The 15,569-nt window shown below is 37.9% G+C and overlaps 1 protein-coding gene across 12 annotated transcripts in view; it reads right to left on the bottom strand.

Moving 5' to 3' along the window:
- Window positions 1-4,503: 4,503 nt before the first annotated feature.
- Window positions 4,504-15,569, bottom strand: part of GHR (growth hormone receptor) — a 311,129-nt gene continuing 300,063 nt past the window's right edge. For 9 of the 12 annotated variants that reach the window (XM_008262050.4, XM_070056268.1, XM_008262046.4 and 6 more), the window contains 2 exons: window positions 7,781-7,850; window positions 4,504-7,440 (listed from right to left, as the gene is read on the bottom strand). In XM_008262050.4, the coding sequence (XP_008260272.1) occupies window positions 6,469-7,440; window positions 7,781-7,850 (1,042 nt within the window). In that variant the 3' untranslated portion in view covers window positions 4,504-6,468. 12 annotated transcript variants of the gene reach the window in all.

Genomic DNA, 15,569 nt, shown 5'->3' with positions numbered 1-15,569 from the left:
CCAGAGGGTATCCTTGTTTCTATTGCCATCCAGTCATGGATGTTCTACATTGCCTATTCTCTCTTTTGCTTATCGTGTCTGAACCTCCAGCATTTTGCTCCTTCAAGATGAGTGCCTCATCACATATTTTAACATCCTTACCAATGAGGTGTTTTGTCCCCATGCGGAAAGTCTCTCCTATATAGGGCAAATCAATTCTGTCATCCTCTAATCCCTGGGAACCTTTTCTATCTCTGTGGAAAACACTTTGGCATATACCACCCTCATGCTCCTGGCTCCAACACTTTCAAGACCCCATTCCACTTAATTGGGAGTTTTGTTTTTTCTGCCACATGTTACAATGTTGTCATCTCCCATATCCATGGCAATGCCCCCAGTGGGGAGGGGGTGTGGAAGCAATCTGGATGTAACTGACAGGTGCTCCAAGGAATACTCCATTTAAGAGCTTCTCTGTGTTCTTTGAAAGATGGCCCCTCTTCCCTCCCTCCAACTAAGAACTTTCAAGATTATTTTAACAGTAATATTGAACTGTTAAAAGCTAGAACTGAAGCACTGCAGGTTACCCCTTGCTAAAATGCTAAAAATGAGGGTTAAGATCTGATCAATCCTATACAATCTCCCTTCCCATCCTCACAGAAATCCCCAGGGGTTGTGCGTGTCTAGGAAGAACGTGATCCTCCCCCTTTCCCTCAATCCCTGCTTCTCTTTCACTTCCTAATAACCCACTTACCCTACCCTGCATCTGGATCTGTTCCTGTTTATTAGAGGACAGCTCTGTTGGAACTACTGCCATCAGGGCCTCCTACTATTTAGGTACAAATAAGTATTGACTGCTGAGAAGTGTCTAATGGAGATGCTGGGACAATCAAAGCCCAGGTTTCTTTTTCCACAACTGACTTAAATCAATGTAAACAACAGGTAGGGAGGTTTTCAGAAGACTTTAGCAAATTTACTGAGGAATTTCAGGCTCTAACATTGGCCTTTAACTTGACCTGGGTGAACTAAACATTTTCTTGTCTGCTATGTTGCACCCCAAGATAAACATCAGTTCTGGGCCAAGGCCCAGGCCCATGCTGACTCCCCGAAGGGCCAGAAGCCTAATCAGTATGATGTGGGAGCCATGGCAGTCCCACAAACAGATCCTAACTTAGTGACCAAAAGAGTCATAAAATTTGAGGTGCTGAGGTCATATGATGATCTGTCTAGTGGCTAGAATGAAAATAATGTATTGTTAAACTGATAAATTATGGCAAAATCAGGAAAGTAACTCAACATAAGGAAGATTCCAGCCTCATTCCAAGGATGACTGGTAGAATCTTTAAAAGATATACAGACCCTAGCTTCCCTGAAGGACAGGTCTTATTCAGTACCCATTAGTCAACCCCAGATATCTGACTAGAAATGGGGAATGGGACCCCAAAATCTCAAGAAACAAAACTGAGGGGGAAATGGACTTCAACTTGGGAAGCAACAGTCCAGACAACAGGCTTGTATGACAGCAGTCACAGTAGCCAGTATCCTGTGACTTCAGGGACAACCCAGGGAGGGATTTCCAACCATGAGGGGACAAGTTCAGTAGAGAATGTTCTGGGTGTGGAAAGCTGGGATATGACAGAAGGAATGACCTCTCCCAAAAAGTCTGCCTAGTCCCTGCCCGCACCGTTAAGAGGGACAGTAGAAATTCCTTTGAAGGGAGGGGAGGCTCCTAGTTCCCTCATGTCCTTATTCAAAGCTGAAGGGGCCTGTGAAAAGTGGTTCCCACTGCCCATATGACCATCACAATCCTAGAGCCCTAATGATCCTGGATGTCAAAGTGAAGAATATAATTGTCTAACTGACTTGGGAGTCACTTACTGTGTTCTGAATTCCCATGTAGGATGCCACCCTTAAAAGTTGTGTTGTCATGGGAATTTGTGGTAAGTTCTACTCCTGACAAATTTACTTTGCCTCTGGTTTGCCTGGTAGAAGATGCCCTTGTTTCCCATCAGATTTTGATGATGCTGTAAATCAGACTCCTTTGCTCAGTAGGGATATGCTCTGTTCTCTGGGCACTTCTCTTGGGTTAATCACCCCTAAATCTAAATCTTTATTATGCCAATGATGAGTACTGCCTCAAGATTGAATTTGGAAAATCTTGTTGAAATTCAAAATAGAGTGGATTCTTGAATCTTTTTGTACTGATAGACAAGGAATAGCCTTGAGTATATTCACCCAAAAAATGAATCCACTTCCATGACCAATGGCTTACTTTCCTGAATAGCTGGACTCAGTGGCCACAGGATGACCTAAATGCTTAGGGGAAGCTACTGCTATTGAACTTTTGGTACAGTAATCACCAATCCACTTTAGGAAGCCTCTTGAAGTTCAAACTTCACACCAAGTACAAGAGGTCTAGAGATTAAAGGACACAGATGGCTAAAAGGAGGAAGCCTTAATAAATATTGATATCTCCTTTTTGGTTCATGGAGGTAACAAAGTATGCTAAGTCCTCCGTCCAGCTACTATTTTGCCATCTGAAGATATTGAAAAGCTGGCTCATTCTTTGTGTAGAGACCACTTAGCAGGTGTACTCCAGTAGATCTTACCCACGTCATGGACCTAAGCATTCAACACGTCAGCTCCAAAGGCTAAACTTAACACCTGGGCTAGAGTCTTAAAACTGAGGATAGACCAGAGAGTTGATATTTATACAAATTCTATATATGCTTTCTAATGTTACAAACATGTGGGATAACTTGGAGAGAAAGAGGTCTATTGACTGTAAAAAAACTTCTCTAGGTCATTAGTACTCTCAAACAGGCAGTTTTCAGGCCTTTGGAGGTAGCTGTTCATTGCAGGGGACACCAAAAGTAGAATAGTTATAATGTCAGAGGAAAGGCACTGGTAGATAGGGCAGAAAAGGTGACTGCCACTCAGGATGTTCCAGTATTTCTAATACTCCAGCCTCTAAAGACATCTGGAAGTCCCTACTGTATCATTCCTGATATAGAATGGGGACAGCAATGAAGTTGCACTAAAGATGCTAATGGGTTGAAGAATATAGATCATAAAAATACTCTCAATGGCAGCTCAGAGGAAAATTATCAAGAACATACATGACTCTATCCATCTTCAAACACCACTCCTTATGAATATTCAATTAACCCCCACTCTCAGACACCACTCTTATGTCTCCTAGTCATACAAAGGGATGACCCATCAAATCTTGTTGGGTGTAGTTCACTGTCAAGCATGCCTGCACTTCCTCGAGTGTTTACTTTTACTTTTAAGTAAGTCTTATTCATCCACTCTACTTGCTTGTGTCTTGTTCTTGAATTCATTGCTGCATCCCAGACAAGAACCTTGACCCACATACCCCATGACTTTGATAGAACCATTTATATTTAAAAAACAGAAACACATGTTTAGCCATCTTCAATTTGATATTATACTCTTAAATGGAAAAGATTATGTTCTTTTAGTGCATGGCAATAAGCAGGACTTCTTTTCCCTTTGCTCCCCATACTTTGAAACATTTCGTATGAATGATAAGCATGTTGTGTTAGAAGGCTGACTCATACATTATATGTAAGAAATAAATATATGATGTTCACAAAGATGATCTTTTATTTTTCTGTAAATGTTAAGGCAGTGTATTTTCCAATATCTGAGTGAAAGAAGGGGCAAAGTTTTTCAAACCATATTTCCAAATAAGGGAGCCTTGAGGTTTTACTCTAAGCCTCTCTCAGTGGATAGTTGCTCAAATGGCAGAAGGCAGCAGGTGCCTAGAAAATATTGTTGGTATTGAGTGTAGCCCTGAAATATGAGAAGTTGTGGCAATTTGCATACAAGTAGCTGAAGCAGTAAGTAGCTGTTCAGTGGGCTTATCAGCGCTATCCCTAGCCTCCCACATCTGAGGACCCAGTGCCTGTACAATAGCTTGTGTGATTCAGCAGCTACTGTACCTGGAGCCTGCCTCTTGTAGTAGGAACATCTACTTCATGGCTTCATCACTGTCTCAAGCTCCTATTTGGCTTACTGGCCTCCTTCCCATTCTAGTTTATAATCAGCTTCTCATGATGAAAGAAGTTGGCCTGAGAAACTGGCTTGTTCCAGTGTGTGAATGGTAGAGGAAACTCTACTTTCTTCCTTCCAGGCAACATGCTAAAGCTAGACATGCATCTTACAGACAATGCTGAAGCACCATTCTCCTCCTTTTCTCACCCAACACCCATGCCATTCACTTCTATGACATATCCCTTCCGCCCATGGGGAGTCACAATCTTAGGAGTATGCATGGTCCAGACAAGTCAGTGGGATATTTTTGAGCTGGGCGTTTGTATCCTCAAAAATGAGAGGAAGGGAGCTGCCTCTTCTTCCTCTATGTATCCCAGCCCAGAACAAAATTCTCCATACTACCAGTTTTGCTAAGCTCTCCTTACAATGAGAAGAACTCACCATAAGTAGTCTGGTCTAGGATGCATTTCATATTGGTGTTTGACAATCACATCACACTATCAGGGATCCAAGAAAATAAATTTATTAAACTTTGAAGGAAAAAAATCCACAGACATAAAGAAAGTTAAATATAAACTGCAGGACACAACTAGTCATACTAGTGAATAATGGCTTGTGTGGCCAGCAAAGTACCAAAATGACATTCTGAGACTGATTGAGGTATTTAGCTATTTTTGGCTATAGAAATGTTGTTAGCCTACTGTGAAATGGTAAGATAGTTCTTCCAAACACATAGTTTTAAGTTGAATTAGGTTCTACTGTGATGATATTGTATATGAAACTAAATTATGTAGCTCTTGGAGAAGACCATAGCAGCAAGGTAGCAGAAAATCTATTAAACATCTACTACAAAGTATCACGGTAAACTTTAAACACCCAGGTCTAGCTTTCCACCATCTTTCCTGAATGAGAGAAGGAATTAAAACTTACCAATCATAAAGCTTGCTTTCTAAAGGGGTCTGAGCTAAATGGCAAATACTATTTAAGTGAATGCTAACTTTAAAAAGAATATAAAAAATTCTTAAAATGGTTAAGTATTCTCATTTTCATAATCCTTTTGGGAACTATCCCTATGCTTCTAAAAATGATACTTAGGTTATTAAGGAATTGGAAAATCTACAAATTACTCAAGTCCCCTTTCTTTTTTTCTGACTACCTGCTTTGAGGCTGGACTACTTGGAGGGAAAATAAAAAATGATGAAACATCTTCTTTTACTGTTTAACTAAATCTTATAAAAATTTTGGTGAGAAAGTTTCTGCTCCTAGTTTAAGTAACTCTGAGTTATCTGTGGGGATTGAAAACCTTGTTTCTTTTATTTCTTGTTGCCATGAATACTGACTATGTATGTGTCTGGGTAAAGGCTGTGAAACAAAACCTATTTCTGTTCCTTTACCCAGTTAGCTTCATTTGACCTGCTTCAACTTCCTCTCTTCGGTAAATATGAAATAAAATCGAGTTATATTTGAAGAGATTTTACTGCAGAGGTTATAGAGCTTACCTCTCATGGTCTGCATGCACTAAATCAGTCCACATGCCACTGTAGAACTTAAGTCTTGTTGTCAACGTGAACCAGCAATGATTTCTACTTCTCTTCGCATGCAGCTGTCTGGCACGAACCAAGATTTGGTAAAGAAAAGTTTTGTGTTGTTTGGTTTTTGATTTATGTAAGTTTATTTGTGCAAATATTTAAAAATTTTCTAAATTTAACAAATATTTGATTAGAAATTCAGATAAAATAAGTATGTTCCGATATGCAAATTTTTACAATCATTTTAGAATCAATGAGTTTTGGAAGGTACAAAAAGGACCTTGTAAAAAAACACTTGTGTGTGTTTTCTTTAGGTGCACTGATGAAAAGCATCAAACCAGCTTGAGACTGTAGTTGCTACATTCTGTAGATGAATCTTCTTGAACTACAGTACACAGTGTATAGGGTGATATAAAATAGCCATGCTTGAAATTTAACTTCTTAAAAATATCTTTATCAAGTTTATGTCAAAATAAGTGTTTTAGATATCCAAACTATTTTTGCCTTCTTACCTATAGTGTTAGCTCCCAATTAATTAAGAAGAAAAAAATTAGTCTGTGCTATGATTTTCATTCAGTTCTCCTGAACTGCAGAAGCCACCTGATTTTTCGCTTTTTCAAAAAGCATGATTCTACTATACATTAAAAACATAGCCATTCAATGTTTAGTATCACAAAATTAACACCCACAAGAAGACAATTACTGCCACTAAACAGTATTTGAGACAATTCTTTAAAATATTTACAGTTCACAACAGGAATATCTATCTGATTAAGCATTCCTCTTAGTTTTTTCTTTTTAATATCCTGTTTCAAATTTCAGAGAAGGCATTTAGAATCCACAACCTACTCTTCCATTCCCCTTACACTGGTTTGGTTTAAGCATTCATGCCACAGCCAATTCTTTGCCATTAGATACAAAGCTCTTGGACATCAAAAAAAGGCTATGGCAAGATTTTGTTCAGTTGGTCTGTGCTCACGTAGCCACACGATGAGAGAAACTCTTTGTCAGGCAAGGGCAAGGTGGCTGCATTGAGTACAAGGCCCTGTGGAGATTGTACTAAATGAATGGAGGTATAGTCTGGGACAGGCATCTCAGAACCTGGGGCGTCTTCTGCTGTCCCAGACCTCTCGGCAGTAGTGGTAAGGCTTTCTGTGGTGATGTAAATGTCCTCCTGGTTAAAGCTTGGCTCGACACGTGATTCGACATCGACATGAGGGGCCACAGCGATACACTTTTTGGCATCTGCTTCACAGAAGTAGGCGTTGTCCATGATGAAGTTTGTCTGGCAGAGTGAGACGACTTCTGGATGCGCATCACACTGAGAATTCCCTGCCTTGTTCTTCTGGCCTGGGGAAAGGACCACACTCCCTGCCGGCGTAATGTCACTAACCTGGGCGTAAAAGTCGATGTTTGCCAGTGAATTTGGATTGCTGAGCTGAGAAGGTGCAGCCTGAAGAGTGGATTCAATCTCACCAGTAAGAAGTGGTCGCGGTTTGTCTTCCTCTGCTAGGACGACCTCAGGCTGCTGAGCAGCAGGAGAAACATCATGGTAAGGTGAGTTATTTTGATTCTTCTGGTCAAGGCACAAGAGATCTGCTTCCCCTTTTAACCTTTGAGGCTGAGCAACCTCCGAGTTCCCGTCGCACCCGTCACTGGCATTGAAATCATTCTCCAGGATGTCAGGTTCGTAACAGCTGGTTCGTCCAGAGTCGTCATCCTTTGCTGCAAGGACGCTAAGTGATTTCTGATGGCTGTTGCTTAGAAGTCGGTCTGTGTCTGATCCCTCAGTCTTTTCATCAGGGTCATCGATGTCTAGCTCGATGAATTCAACCCAAGAGTCATCATTGTAGAATTCAGGCTTATAGCTATCTTGAATGGCTAAGATTGTGTTCACCTCCTCTAACTTTCCTTCCTAGGAAACAGAAAGAAAAGGATCTATGAAGAGAAAGCCTCTGGTTAAATAGTTTGGCAAATACTATTCAGAGACCAATTATGGTTACAATAAGAATAATTGAAAGAAAAACATAATAACAAACATAAGTCAGTGCAGACTTTTAAATATGTATGAAATTTCCATAATCTTAAGAGATGAAATGTTCATATTTTTTTCCTCTAGGAGATGAGATAGAAAAAATTTAAATGTGATACATGTAGTTGACAAAAAATACCATAAAAACCAGTCTCAACAACATGACAGATTTGTTCATCTGTCAATTAGTGCTATCTACAATTTAGACAGATTTATTAATTACCTTGAGGAGATCTGGATCGATTCCTTTAATCTTTGGAACTGGAACTGGGGGCAGAATCAGCATCTTAATCCTTGAAAACAAAATTTTGGTTTGATATACCTTAAAGGTTATATATTGTGTTATTTCAAAACATAGAAATAAAACATTGGGAGCACTATTACTTATTCCAAATAGCCTGGTATTTTATATAAATGGAATATGAGAAAGGGAAGGCAAATATTAAGCAGTAAATGATCAAAACAGTAAAGGATAGAAAAGGAACAACAACAAAAAGCCTGATCTGCAGTCCATTTAAATAAAACTTTTTTTTTTTTAACAATCTTTTCTTTTTCCTCACAGTGCTTTTTATTGACAGCAAACTTTAGTATTTGGAAGTGAGAAATTTAATTTCATATGAAGCTAACCAATTTTCATGTCAATTATAAGGAAGGCAATTTTAAGGTACATTTCATCAGTAATTTGCAAAGAAAATACACAAAGAAAAAGAGCCAAACCACATGAAGCCAAAATTACTTGTGGCCTTTAAAAAGGGCTTTCTTGGATAAGTTAGCACTGCATAGTTAACATTAATTATAAAGTCACCTAAGATTTTCTCATTAACTTGCATGTTACTGCAGGGTTCATTTCTGGTGGAACAAACTAAATATGATCCATCATTAGTATGGATTCATATGAACAACTCTGTGATAAACTCATATTTTCTGTTTTAAATATTTAAATATTTTTATATCATAATTCATTTCAACGTTTCTCCTGCCTGCCTAGTGTCTTGAAATATCCCCAGCACTTAACACAATTGTTGGAACAAGGAAAGTGCTTTATAAATAATTTCAATAAATTTGAGAAGATCATTTATCTATGCTGCTAATTGTGGACACCAGAATTTGCATCTTTAAATCAACCTTATAGCCTTGGAAAAAATCTCAGAGATTATTCATTTTCATTTTGTTTTAATAAACTTCCCAAAGTGTTCACAGATGTTACTGTAGGGAAGGGATGGTAGCCTGGTTTTGGGATATCAGTTGCTATTCTGCCCAGTGGGAATGAATGGTCTAGACTGCTTAATAAGGAAGATCATCTCTTAATAGTTCCACCCACTTACCCATTCAAGGAAACTGACAAGTTTCACTTTATAAGTTGCTCCGAGTGACCTCTACTTGACTTATTCAGAGGGGCAAGCATTAACAAATTATGACCAATGAATGGCAGATACATAATAAATAAAAAATTACTATATATGCTTTTGTTTGAATATGTCTGATAAACCATATACTGTGAGATATACTTTGCACTAAATTGAGGTTGGTAAATTATGGCCTGTGGGCCTACTCCTACATGCCATTTATTGTTAGATAGTTTTACTGCCCTACAACGATGCTCATTCTTTTACCTACTGTCTATGGCTGCTTTTATGACACAGTGGCACAGCAAAGTAGGTGTGACCAAAACAGCATTAAGATTCACTATCTTACTCTTTATTGACCTCCTACACTAAGCATTTAATTTAATCCTTGCAATCACCAAGGTGGCAAATGATATTATCTATACAAAGACTTGGAAAATTAAAAATTTTTATTCAAACTATGCACTAATAGTCGGCACAGGTAGGGATCAATACCTGACTTTAAAGCCCAGACTGTTTGTCCTCTGTCATGTTACTGTGTTGTTTGATTCTATATTTCTAAATGCATTTTTCAAATTTTCAAAAAACTCAGAAAGATATAACTAATTATAGGAGGCAAATTGTTAATGCTTGATTTTGTGGTGTGAGCGTCTCCTTTTGAAGAGGATGATGCATTTTGGCATGTTAGTGGTTTTCCAGAGTTACAATGGCCTTAGGCCCATTGCAGATCCTGAAACCTAAAGGGCCCAAGCAGGTCATGCAAATGAATGCAGCAGGCCAGTTGCAATGTCATTAGGAAGGATGGAGAGTACACACCTTTCTCAAAGGAAACATCTGGTTCTCTAGTTCAGCACATCCTACCATACAGGACTATCAGTCTGCTTTCACTAGGTCTTTCAGTTTGTAAGATAATCTGAGTGACCTATCATGTATTTTATGGGCAAGTAAAGGAGAAGAGCTCTGGGTCCCCAATCACAAAGCAATGTCAAGGGAGGAAAATGCTGATTACTCTGATTTGATCAGGACATACTAAATACAGGTATGGAAATGTCACACTGTAAACCATAAATAGGCACAAGCACTGTAAATTAAAAGTTTTAAAAAGTAATAAAAGCAAAAAGGAAACAAAAGAGATAATGCAGGAATCTGGACTTTAAGGTAAGAATTCTCCATTTTATAAATAATTTGTAGCAAAATATTTACTCCAAAATCAAAACAAAATAATAAAACATGGATATTCAGCAAAAACTTCTGAAGTTTTTGCTGACACACTTTTTATCTTTCTTCAGTTAATAATAGGTCAGGGATGATTGTATGGCAGGGATAACTAAAGACAATCTGTGTAGAAACTACATTTGTGATTTTGCTATTCTTTATTCAAACACAATTTATAGCATACACTTTTTCTAAAGATTTATTTATTATTTATTTGAAAGTCAGAGTTATACAGAGAGAGGAGAGGCAGAGAGAGAGAGAGAGATTTTCCCTCCGCTGGTTCACTGTCCAGATGGCCGCAACTGCTGGAGCTGTGCTGAGCTAAAGCCAAGGGCCAGGAGCTTTGTCCAGGAATCTCATGCAGGTGCAGGGGGCCAAGCACTTGGGCCATCTTCCACTGCTTTCCTAGGCCATAGCAGAGAGCTGGATCGGAAGTGGAGCAGCTGGGACTTGAACTGGCGCCCATATGGGATGCTGGCACTGTAGGCAGAGGCTTTACCCGCTATGCCAAGGTAAAGGCCCCTACAGTACACATTTTTCTAGAGTTGACTGTTAATTATGTGGATTAAGTCAGTATGAAGTAGCTTGGATAATCAATTCTGGATTCAAAATTTCAAAGACATGTAGGAACTGAACCCCTCTATAATCCTGGGTTTCTGGGGAAGACTGGCATAAGCATCTCATCCTTTGGAACATCATTTTATTTCTTGGAACTACATGTTCTTTTTGCTACCAAATATTTTATATCATTTCCTACTTACATTAGAACTTGCAAATTTAGAGAATTACAAAGTTTTTATAGGAAGATTTTAAAAAATGAATTCTTGCCTACAAAAAAGTCAATTTAGAATGAGAAATTTGGAAGTAGAATAAAGGTTTCAAATCAATCTTTTTTTTTTTTTTTTGGACAGGCAGAGTGGACAGTGAGAGAGAGAGACAGAGAGAAAGGTCTTCCTTTTGCCATTGGTTCACCCTCCAATGGCCGCTGCGGCTGGCATGCTGCGGCCGGCGCAATGCGCTGGTACGAAGGCAGGAGCTAGGTGCTTCTCCTGGTCTCCCATGGGGTGCAAGGCCCAAGTACTTGGGCCATCCTGCACTGCCTTCCCGGGCCACAGCAGAGAGCTGGCCTGGAAGAGGGGCAACCGGGACAGAATCCAGCGCCCTGACTGGGACTAGAACCCGCTGTGCTGGCGCCGCAAGGCAGAGGATTAGCCTAGTGAGCCGCAGTGCCGGCTCAAATCAATCTTACATTTTGTTGATTTTAATCAAGTGTCATAGTTTAGGACAACAATTTTCAGAGAAAATAGTCTTTTAGACAAACATTAATACATTTTATTTAAAATCCTATCTTTTAGGGGATGGTTTTTTCTTCTAAATATTGTTAGCTAATATAATTAAGCATCATAGCAAATTTATTTGGTAACTCAAAATAAGAATGTTGAGAAAAATGATTAAAAATAGTGAGTTTATCAATATCTATTATAAATCAGTTACGTACATAGAAGTCAGCCCACCTACTGTACAGATCATAATCAACAGAATAGTTTGGATTTTTGTTGTTGGGATTACTTAAATACATACTCTGACTTTTATTTTTTTTTTACCCAGAAACCTTTTAAGGTATACAACTTCATGCATTTCATAAATATAACTTTAGCAACGCAGTGATTTTTCCCATCCTACCTGTCCTGCCACCCCCATTCCCGCACTTATTTCTTCTCCTTCTCCTATTCCATTTCTTAATTTATACTAAGATTTATTTTCAATTAACTGTTCCTCACAGTCAAGACAAGGGATGTTCAAGGTCATTGCATCTCAAAGTGACAATTTCACTTCTATAGATTAAGTATTAAGTGCTCTATTAGTTTTCACAGATTTGGGAGAACATATGGTATTTTTCCTTATGGGGCTGCTTTATTTCACTAAGCATAATGTTTGTCAGTTGGATCCATTTTGTTGCAATTATAGGATTTTATTTTATTTTTCAGTCCTGTGTAGTATTCTACGGTGTACATATTCCATCATTTCTTTATCCAGTCTTCAGTTGATGGGCATTGGGTTGATTCCATATCTTAGCTATTGTGAATTGAGCTGCAATAAACATGGGGGTACAGATAACTCTTTATTATGCTGATTTCATTTCCTTTGGGTAAATTCCCAGGAGTGAGATGACTGGGTCATATGGTAGATCTATATTCAGATTTCTGAGGTATCTCCATACTGTCTTCCACAGTGGTTGTACAAGTTTACATTCCAACCAACAGTGAATTAGGGCACTTTTATCCTATAATCTTGCCAGCATTTGTTGTTTGTTGATTTCTGTATGAAAGCCATTCTAACAGGGGTGAAGTGGAAGTTCATTGTGGATTTGATTTGCATTTCCTGATGGCTAGTGATCCTGAGCATTTTTTCATGTATCTGTTGGCCATTTGGATTTCTTCTTTTGAAAAATGTCTGTTTAAGTCCTTTGCATATTTCTTTAACTGGATTGTTTATTTTGTTGTTGTGGAGTTTCTTGATCTCTTTATATATTGTGGATATTAATCTTTTATCAGTTGCATAATTTGCAAATAATTTCTCCCATTCTGTCAGTTGCCTCTTCACTTTGCCTAGTGTTTCTTTTTCAGTGCAGAAGCTTTTCAATTTGATGTAATCCCATATGTTAATTTTGGTTTTGATTGCCTGTGCCTCTGGGGTCTTTTCTAAGAACTCTTTGCCTATGCCAATGTCTTTCAGGGTTTCCCCAAAGTAATCTAATAATTAGACCGTATTAGATCATAGATTTAGGTCTCTGATCTATTGTTAGTGGATTTTTGTGTAAGATGTATGGTAGGGGTCTTATGTATGTGGAGATCCAGTTTTCCCAGCACCATCTGTTGAAGAAACTGTCCTTGCACAGGGATTGGTTTTAGCTCCTTTGTCAAAGATAATTGGTTATAGATGCATGGGTTGATTTCTGGAGTTTCTATTCTGTTCCATTGCTCTTTCCATTTGTTTTAGTGCTAGTATCAGGCTGCTTTGATTATAATTGCCCTGCAGTATGTCTTGAAATCTGATATTGTGATGTCTACAGCTTTGATTTTGTTGTATAAGATTGCTTTAGCTATTCAGGGTCCCAGGTTTCCATATGAATTTCAGCATCATTTTTTCTATATCTGAGAAGAATGACCTTGGTATTTTGAATGGTATTGCATTGACTCCACAAATTCCTTTCAGTGGTATGGACATTTTGATGATATTGATTCTTGAAGTCCATGAACATGGAAGATTTTTCCATTTTTTGTGTTTTCTTCTATTTCTTTCTTTATGATTTTAATTCTCATCATAGAGATCTTTGATGTCCTTTTTTTCTTCAGCTATTGTGAATGGGATTGGTCTCTGAAATTCTTTCTCAACTGCGGCATTGTCTGTGTATACAAAGGCTATTGCTTGTTGTGTGTTGACTTCATATCCTGCCACTTCACCAAACTCATGAGTTCCGGTAGCTTCTTAACGGAGTCTTAGAATCATGTCATCTGCAAATAGAGATAGTTTGACATCCTCCTTCCCAATTTGTATCCCTTGATTTCTTTTTCTTGCCTAATGGCTCTGGGTTAAAACTTCCAGGACTATATTGAATAGCAATGGTGAGAGTGGGCATCCTTGTCTAGTTCCAGATCTTATTGGGAATGATGCTTCCAACTTTTCTCTATTAAATAAGTTTGTCATAAATTGCCTTGATTGTGTTGAGGAATGTTCCTTCAGTAACACAATTTTTTTGAAGTTTTTATCATGAAAAGATGTTATATTTTCTTGAATGCTTTCTTTGCATCTATTGAGATAATTCTATGGTTTTTGTTCTTCAGTTTGTTAATGTGATGTATCACATTGATTTGGGAATGTTGAACCATCTCTGCATACCAGAGATTAAAATCCCACTTGGTCCAGGTGAATGATCTTTCAGATGTGCGGTTGGATTTGGTTGGCTAGAATTTTTTTTAGGATTTTTACATCTATGTTCATCAGGGAAATTGGTCTATAATTCCATTTCTCTGCTGTAACTTTTTCAGGTTTAGGAATTAAAGTGATGCTGGCTTCATAGAAGGAGTTTGGGAGTATTCCCTCCCTTTCAATTGTTTTGAACAGCTTGAGAATAATTTGAGTTAGTCCTTTTTAAAGGTCTGGTAGAATTCAGAGTGAAGTCATCCAGTCCTTGGCTTTTCTTTGTTGGGAGGGTGTTTATTACTGGTTTAGCTTCCATCACGGTTATTGGTCTCTTTAGGTTTTCTACATTTTCCTGGCTCAATTGACGTAGGTTCTATGTGTTCAGGAATCAATCTATTTCTTCTAGGTTTCCTGATTTCTTATATACAGCTCTTTGTAGTAATTTCTGATGATTCTTTTTATTTATGTGGTCTCTCTTTTTACATTTCTTTTTTCATCTCTGATTTTTTTTTATTTGGGTCTTCTCCCTCTTTTTTTTTTTTTTTTGGTTAATTGGGCCAATGGTGTGTCAATTTTGTTTATTTTCTCAAAAAAAAAAAAAAAAAACCCAGCTCTTCCTTTCACTTATTTTTTGTATTTATCTGGTTTCAATTTGATTATTTCTTTTCTAATTTTAATTATTTCTTTTCTCCTACTAATTTTGGGTTTGATTTACTATGTTTTTCTTGGTCCTTGAAATGCATCAATAGTTCATTTTTTGGTGTCTTTCCAATTGCTTGCTGTTGGCACCAACTGCTATGAAGTTTCTTCTTAACACTGCTTTTGCTGTTTCCCATAAGTTTTGATATACTGTATTGTCATCTTCATTCATTTACAGGAATTTTTAAATGTCTCTTTTGATTTCCTCAATGATCCATGGTTCATTTAGGAGTATGTTTTTCAGTTTCCATGTGTTTACATATGTTCTAGAGATTCTTGAATTTTTGAAATCCAACTTCATTCCATTGTGGTCACAGAAGATGCATGGTATGATTTAGATTTTTTTGCATCTGCTGAGACTTGCTTTATGGCCTAGCATGTGATCAATCCTAGAGAAAGTTCCATGAACTGGTGAGAAGAATGTGTATTCTGAAAGTGTAGGATCAAAAGTTCTGCAGATATCCGTTTCTTCCACTTGGACTACAGTGTCGATTAATTGTTTCCTTGCTGATATTCTGTGTGGTTGATCTGTCCATTGCTGAAAATGGGGTATTGAAGTCCTCCGTTACTATTGTAAGAGGGTCTATGTCTTCTTTTAGATCCATTAACATTTGTTTTAATAGCCAGGTGCCCTGTAATTAGGTGCATATATGTTTATTATAGTCATATCTTGGAATATATCTCACCATTCTCTCCTAGCTTATAGGGTTTCTGATGAGGAACCTGCTGTGGGTCTAGTTGGAGATCCTCTGAAACTAATCTGGTGTTTCTCATGTGTACATTTTAGAATCTTTTCTTTATGTTTTACTGTGGAGAGTTTGACTACAA

The sequence above is a fragment of the Oryctolagus cuniculus genome, chromosome 14 (genome assembly GCF_964237555.1).
Source record: "Oryctolagus cuniculus chromosome 14, mOryCun1.1, whole genome shotgun sequence".
Taxonomy (NCBI): Eukaryota; Metazoa; Chordata; class Mammalia; order Lagomorpha; family Leporidae; genus Oryctolagus; species Oryctolagus cuniculus.
This window is presented reverse-complemented; position numbering and strand designations above follow the sequence as displayed.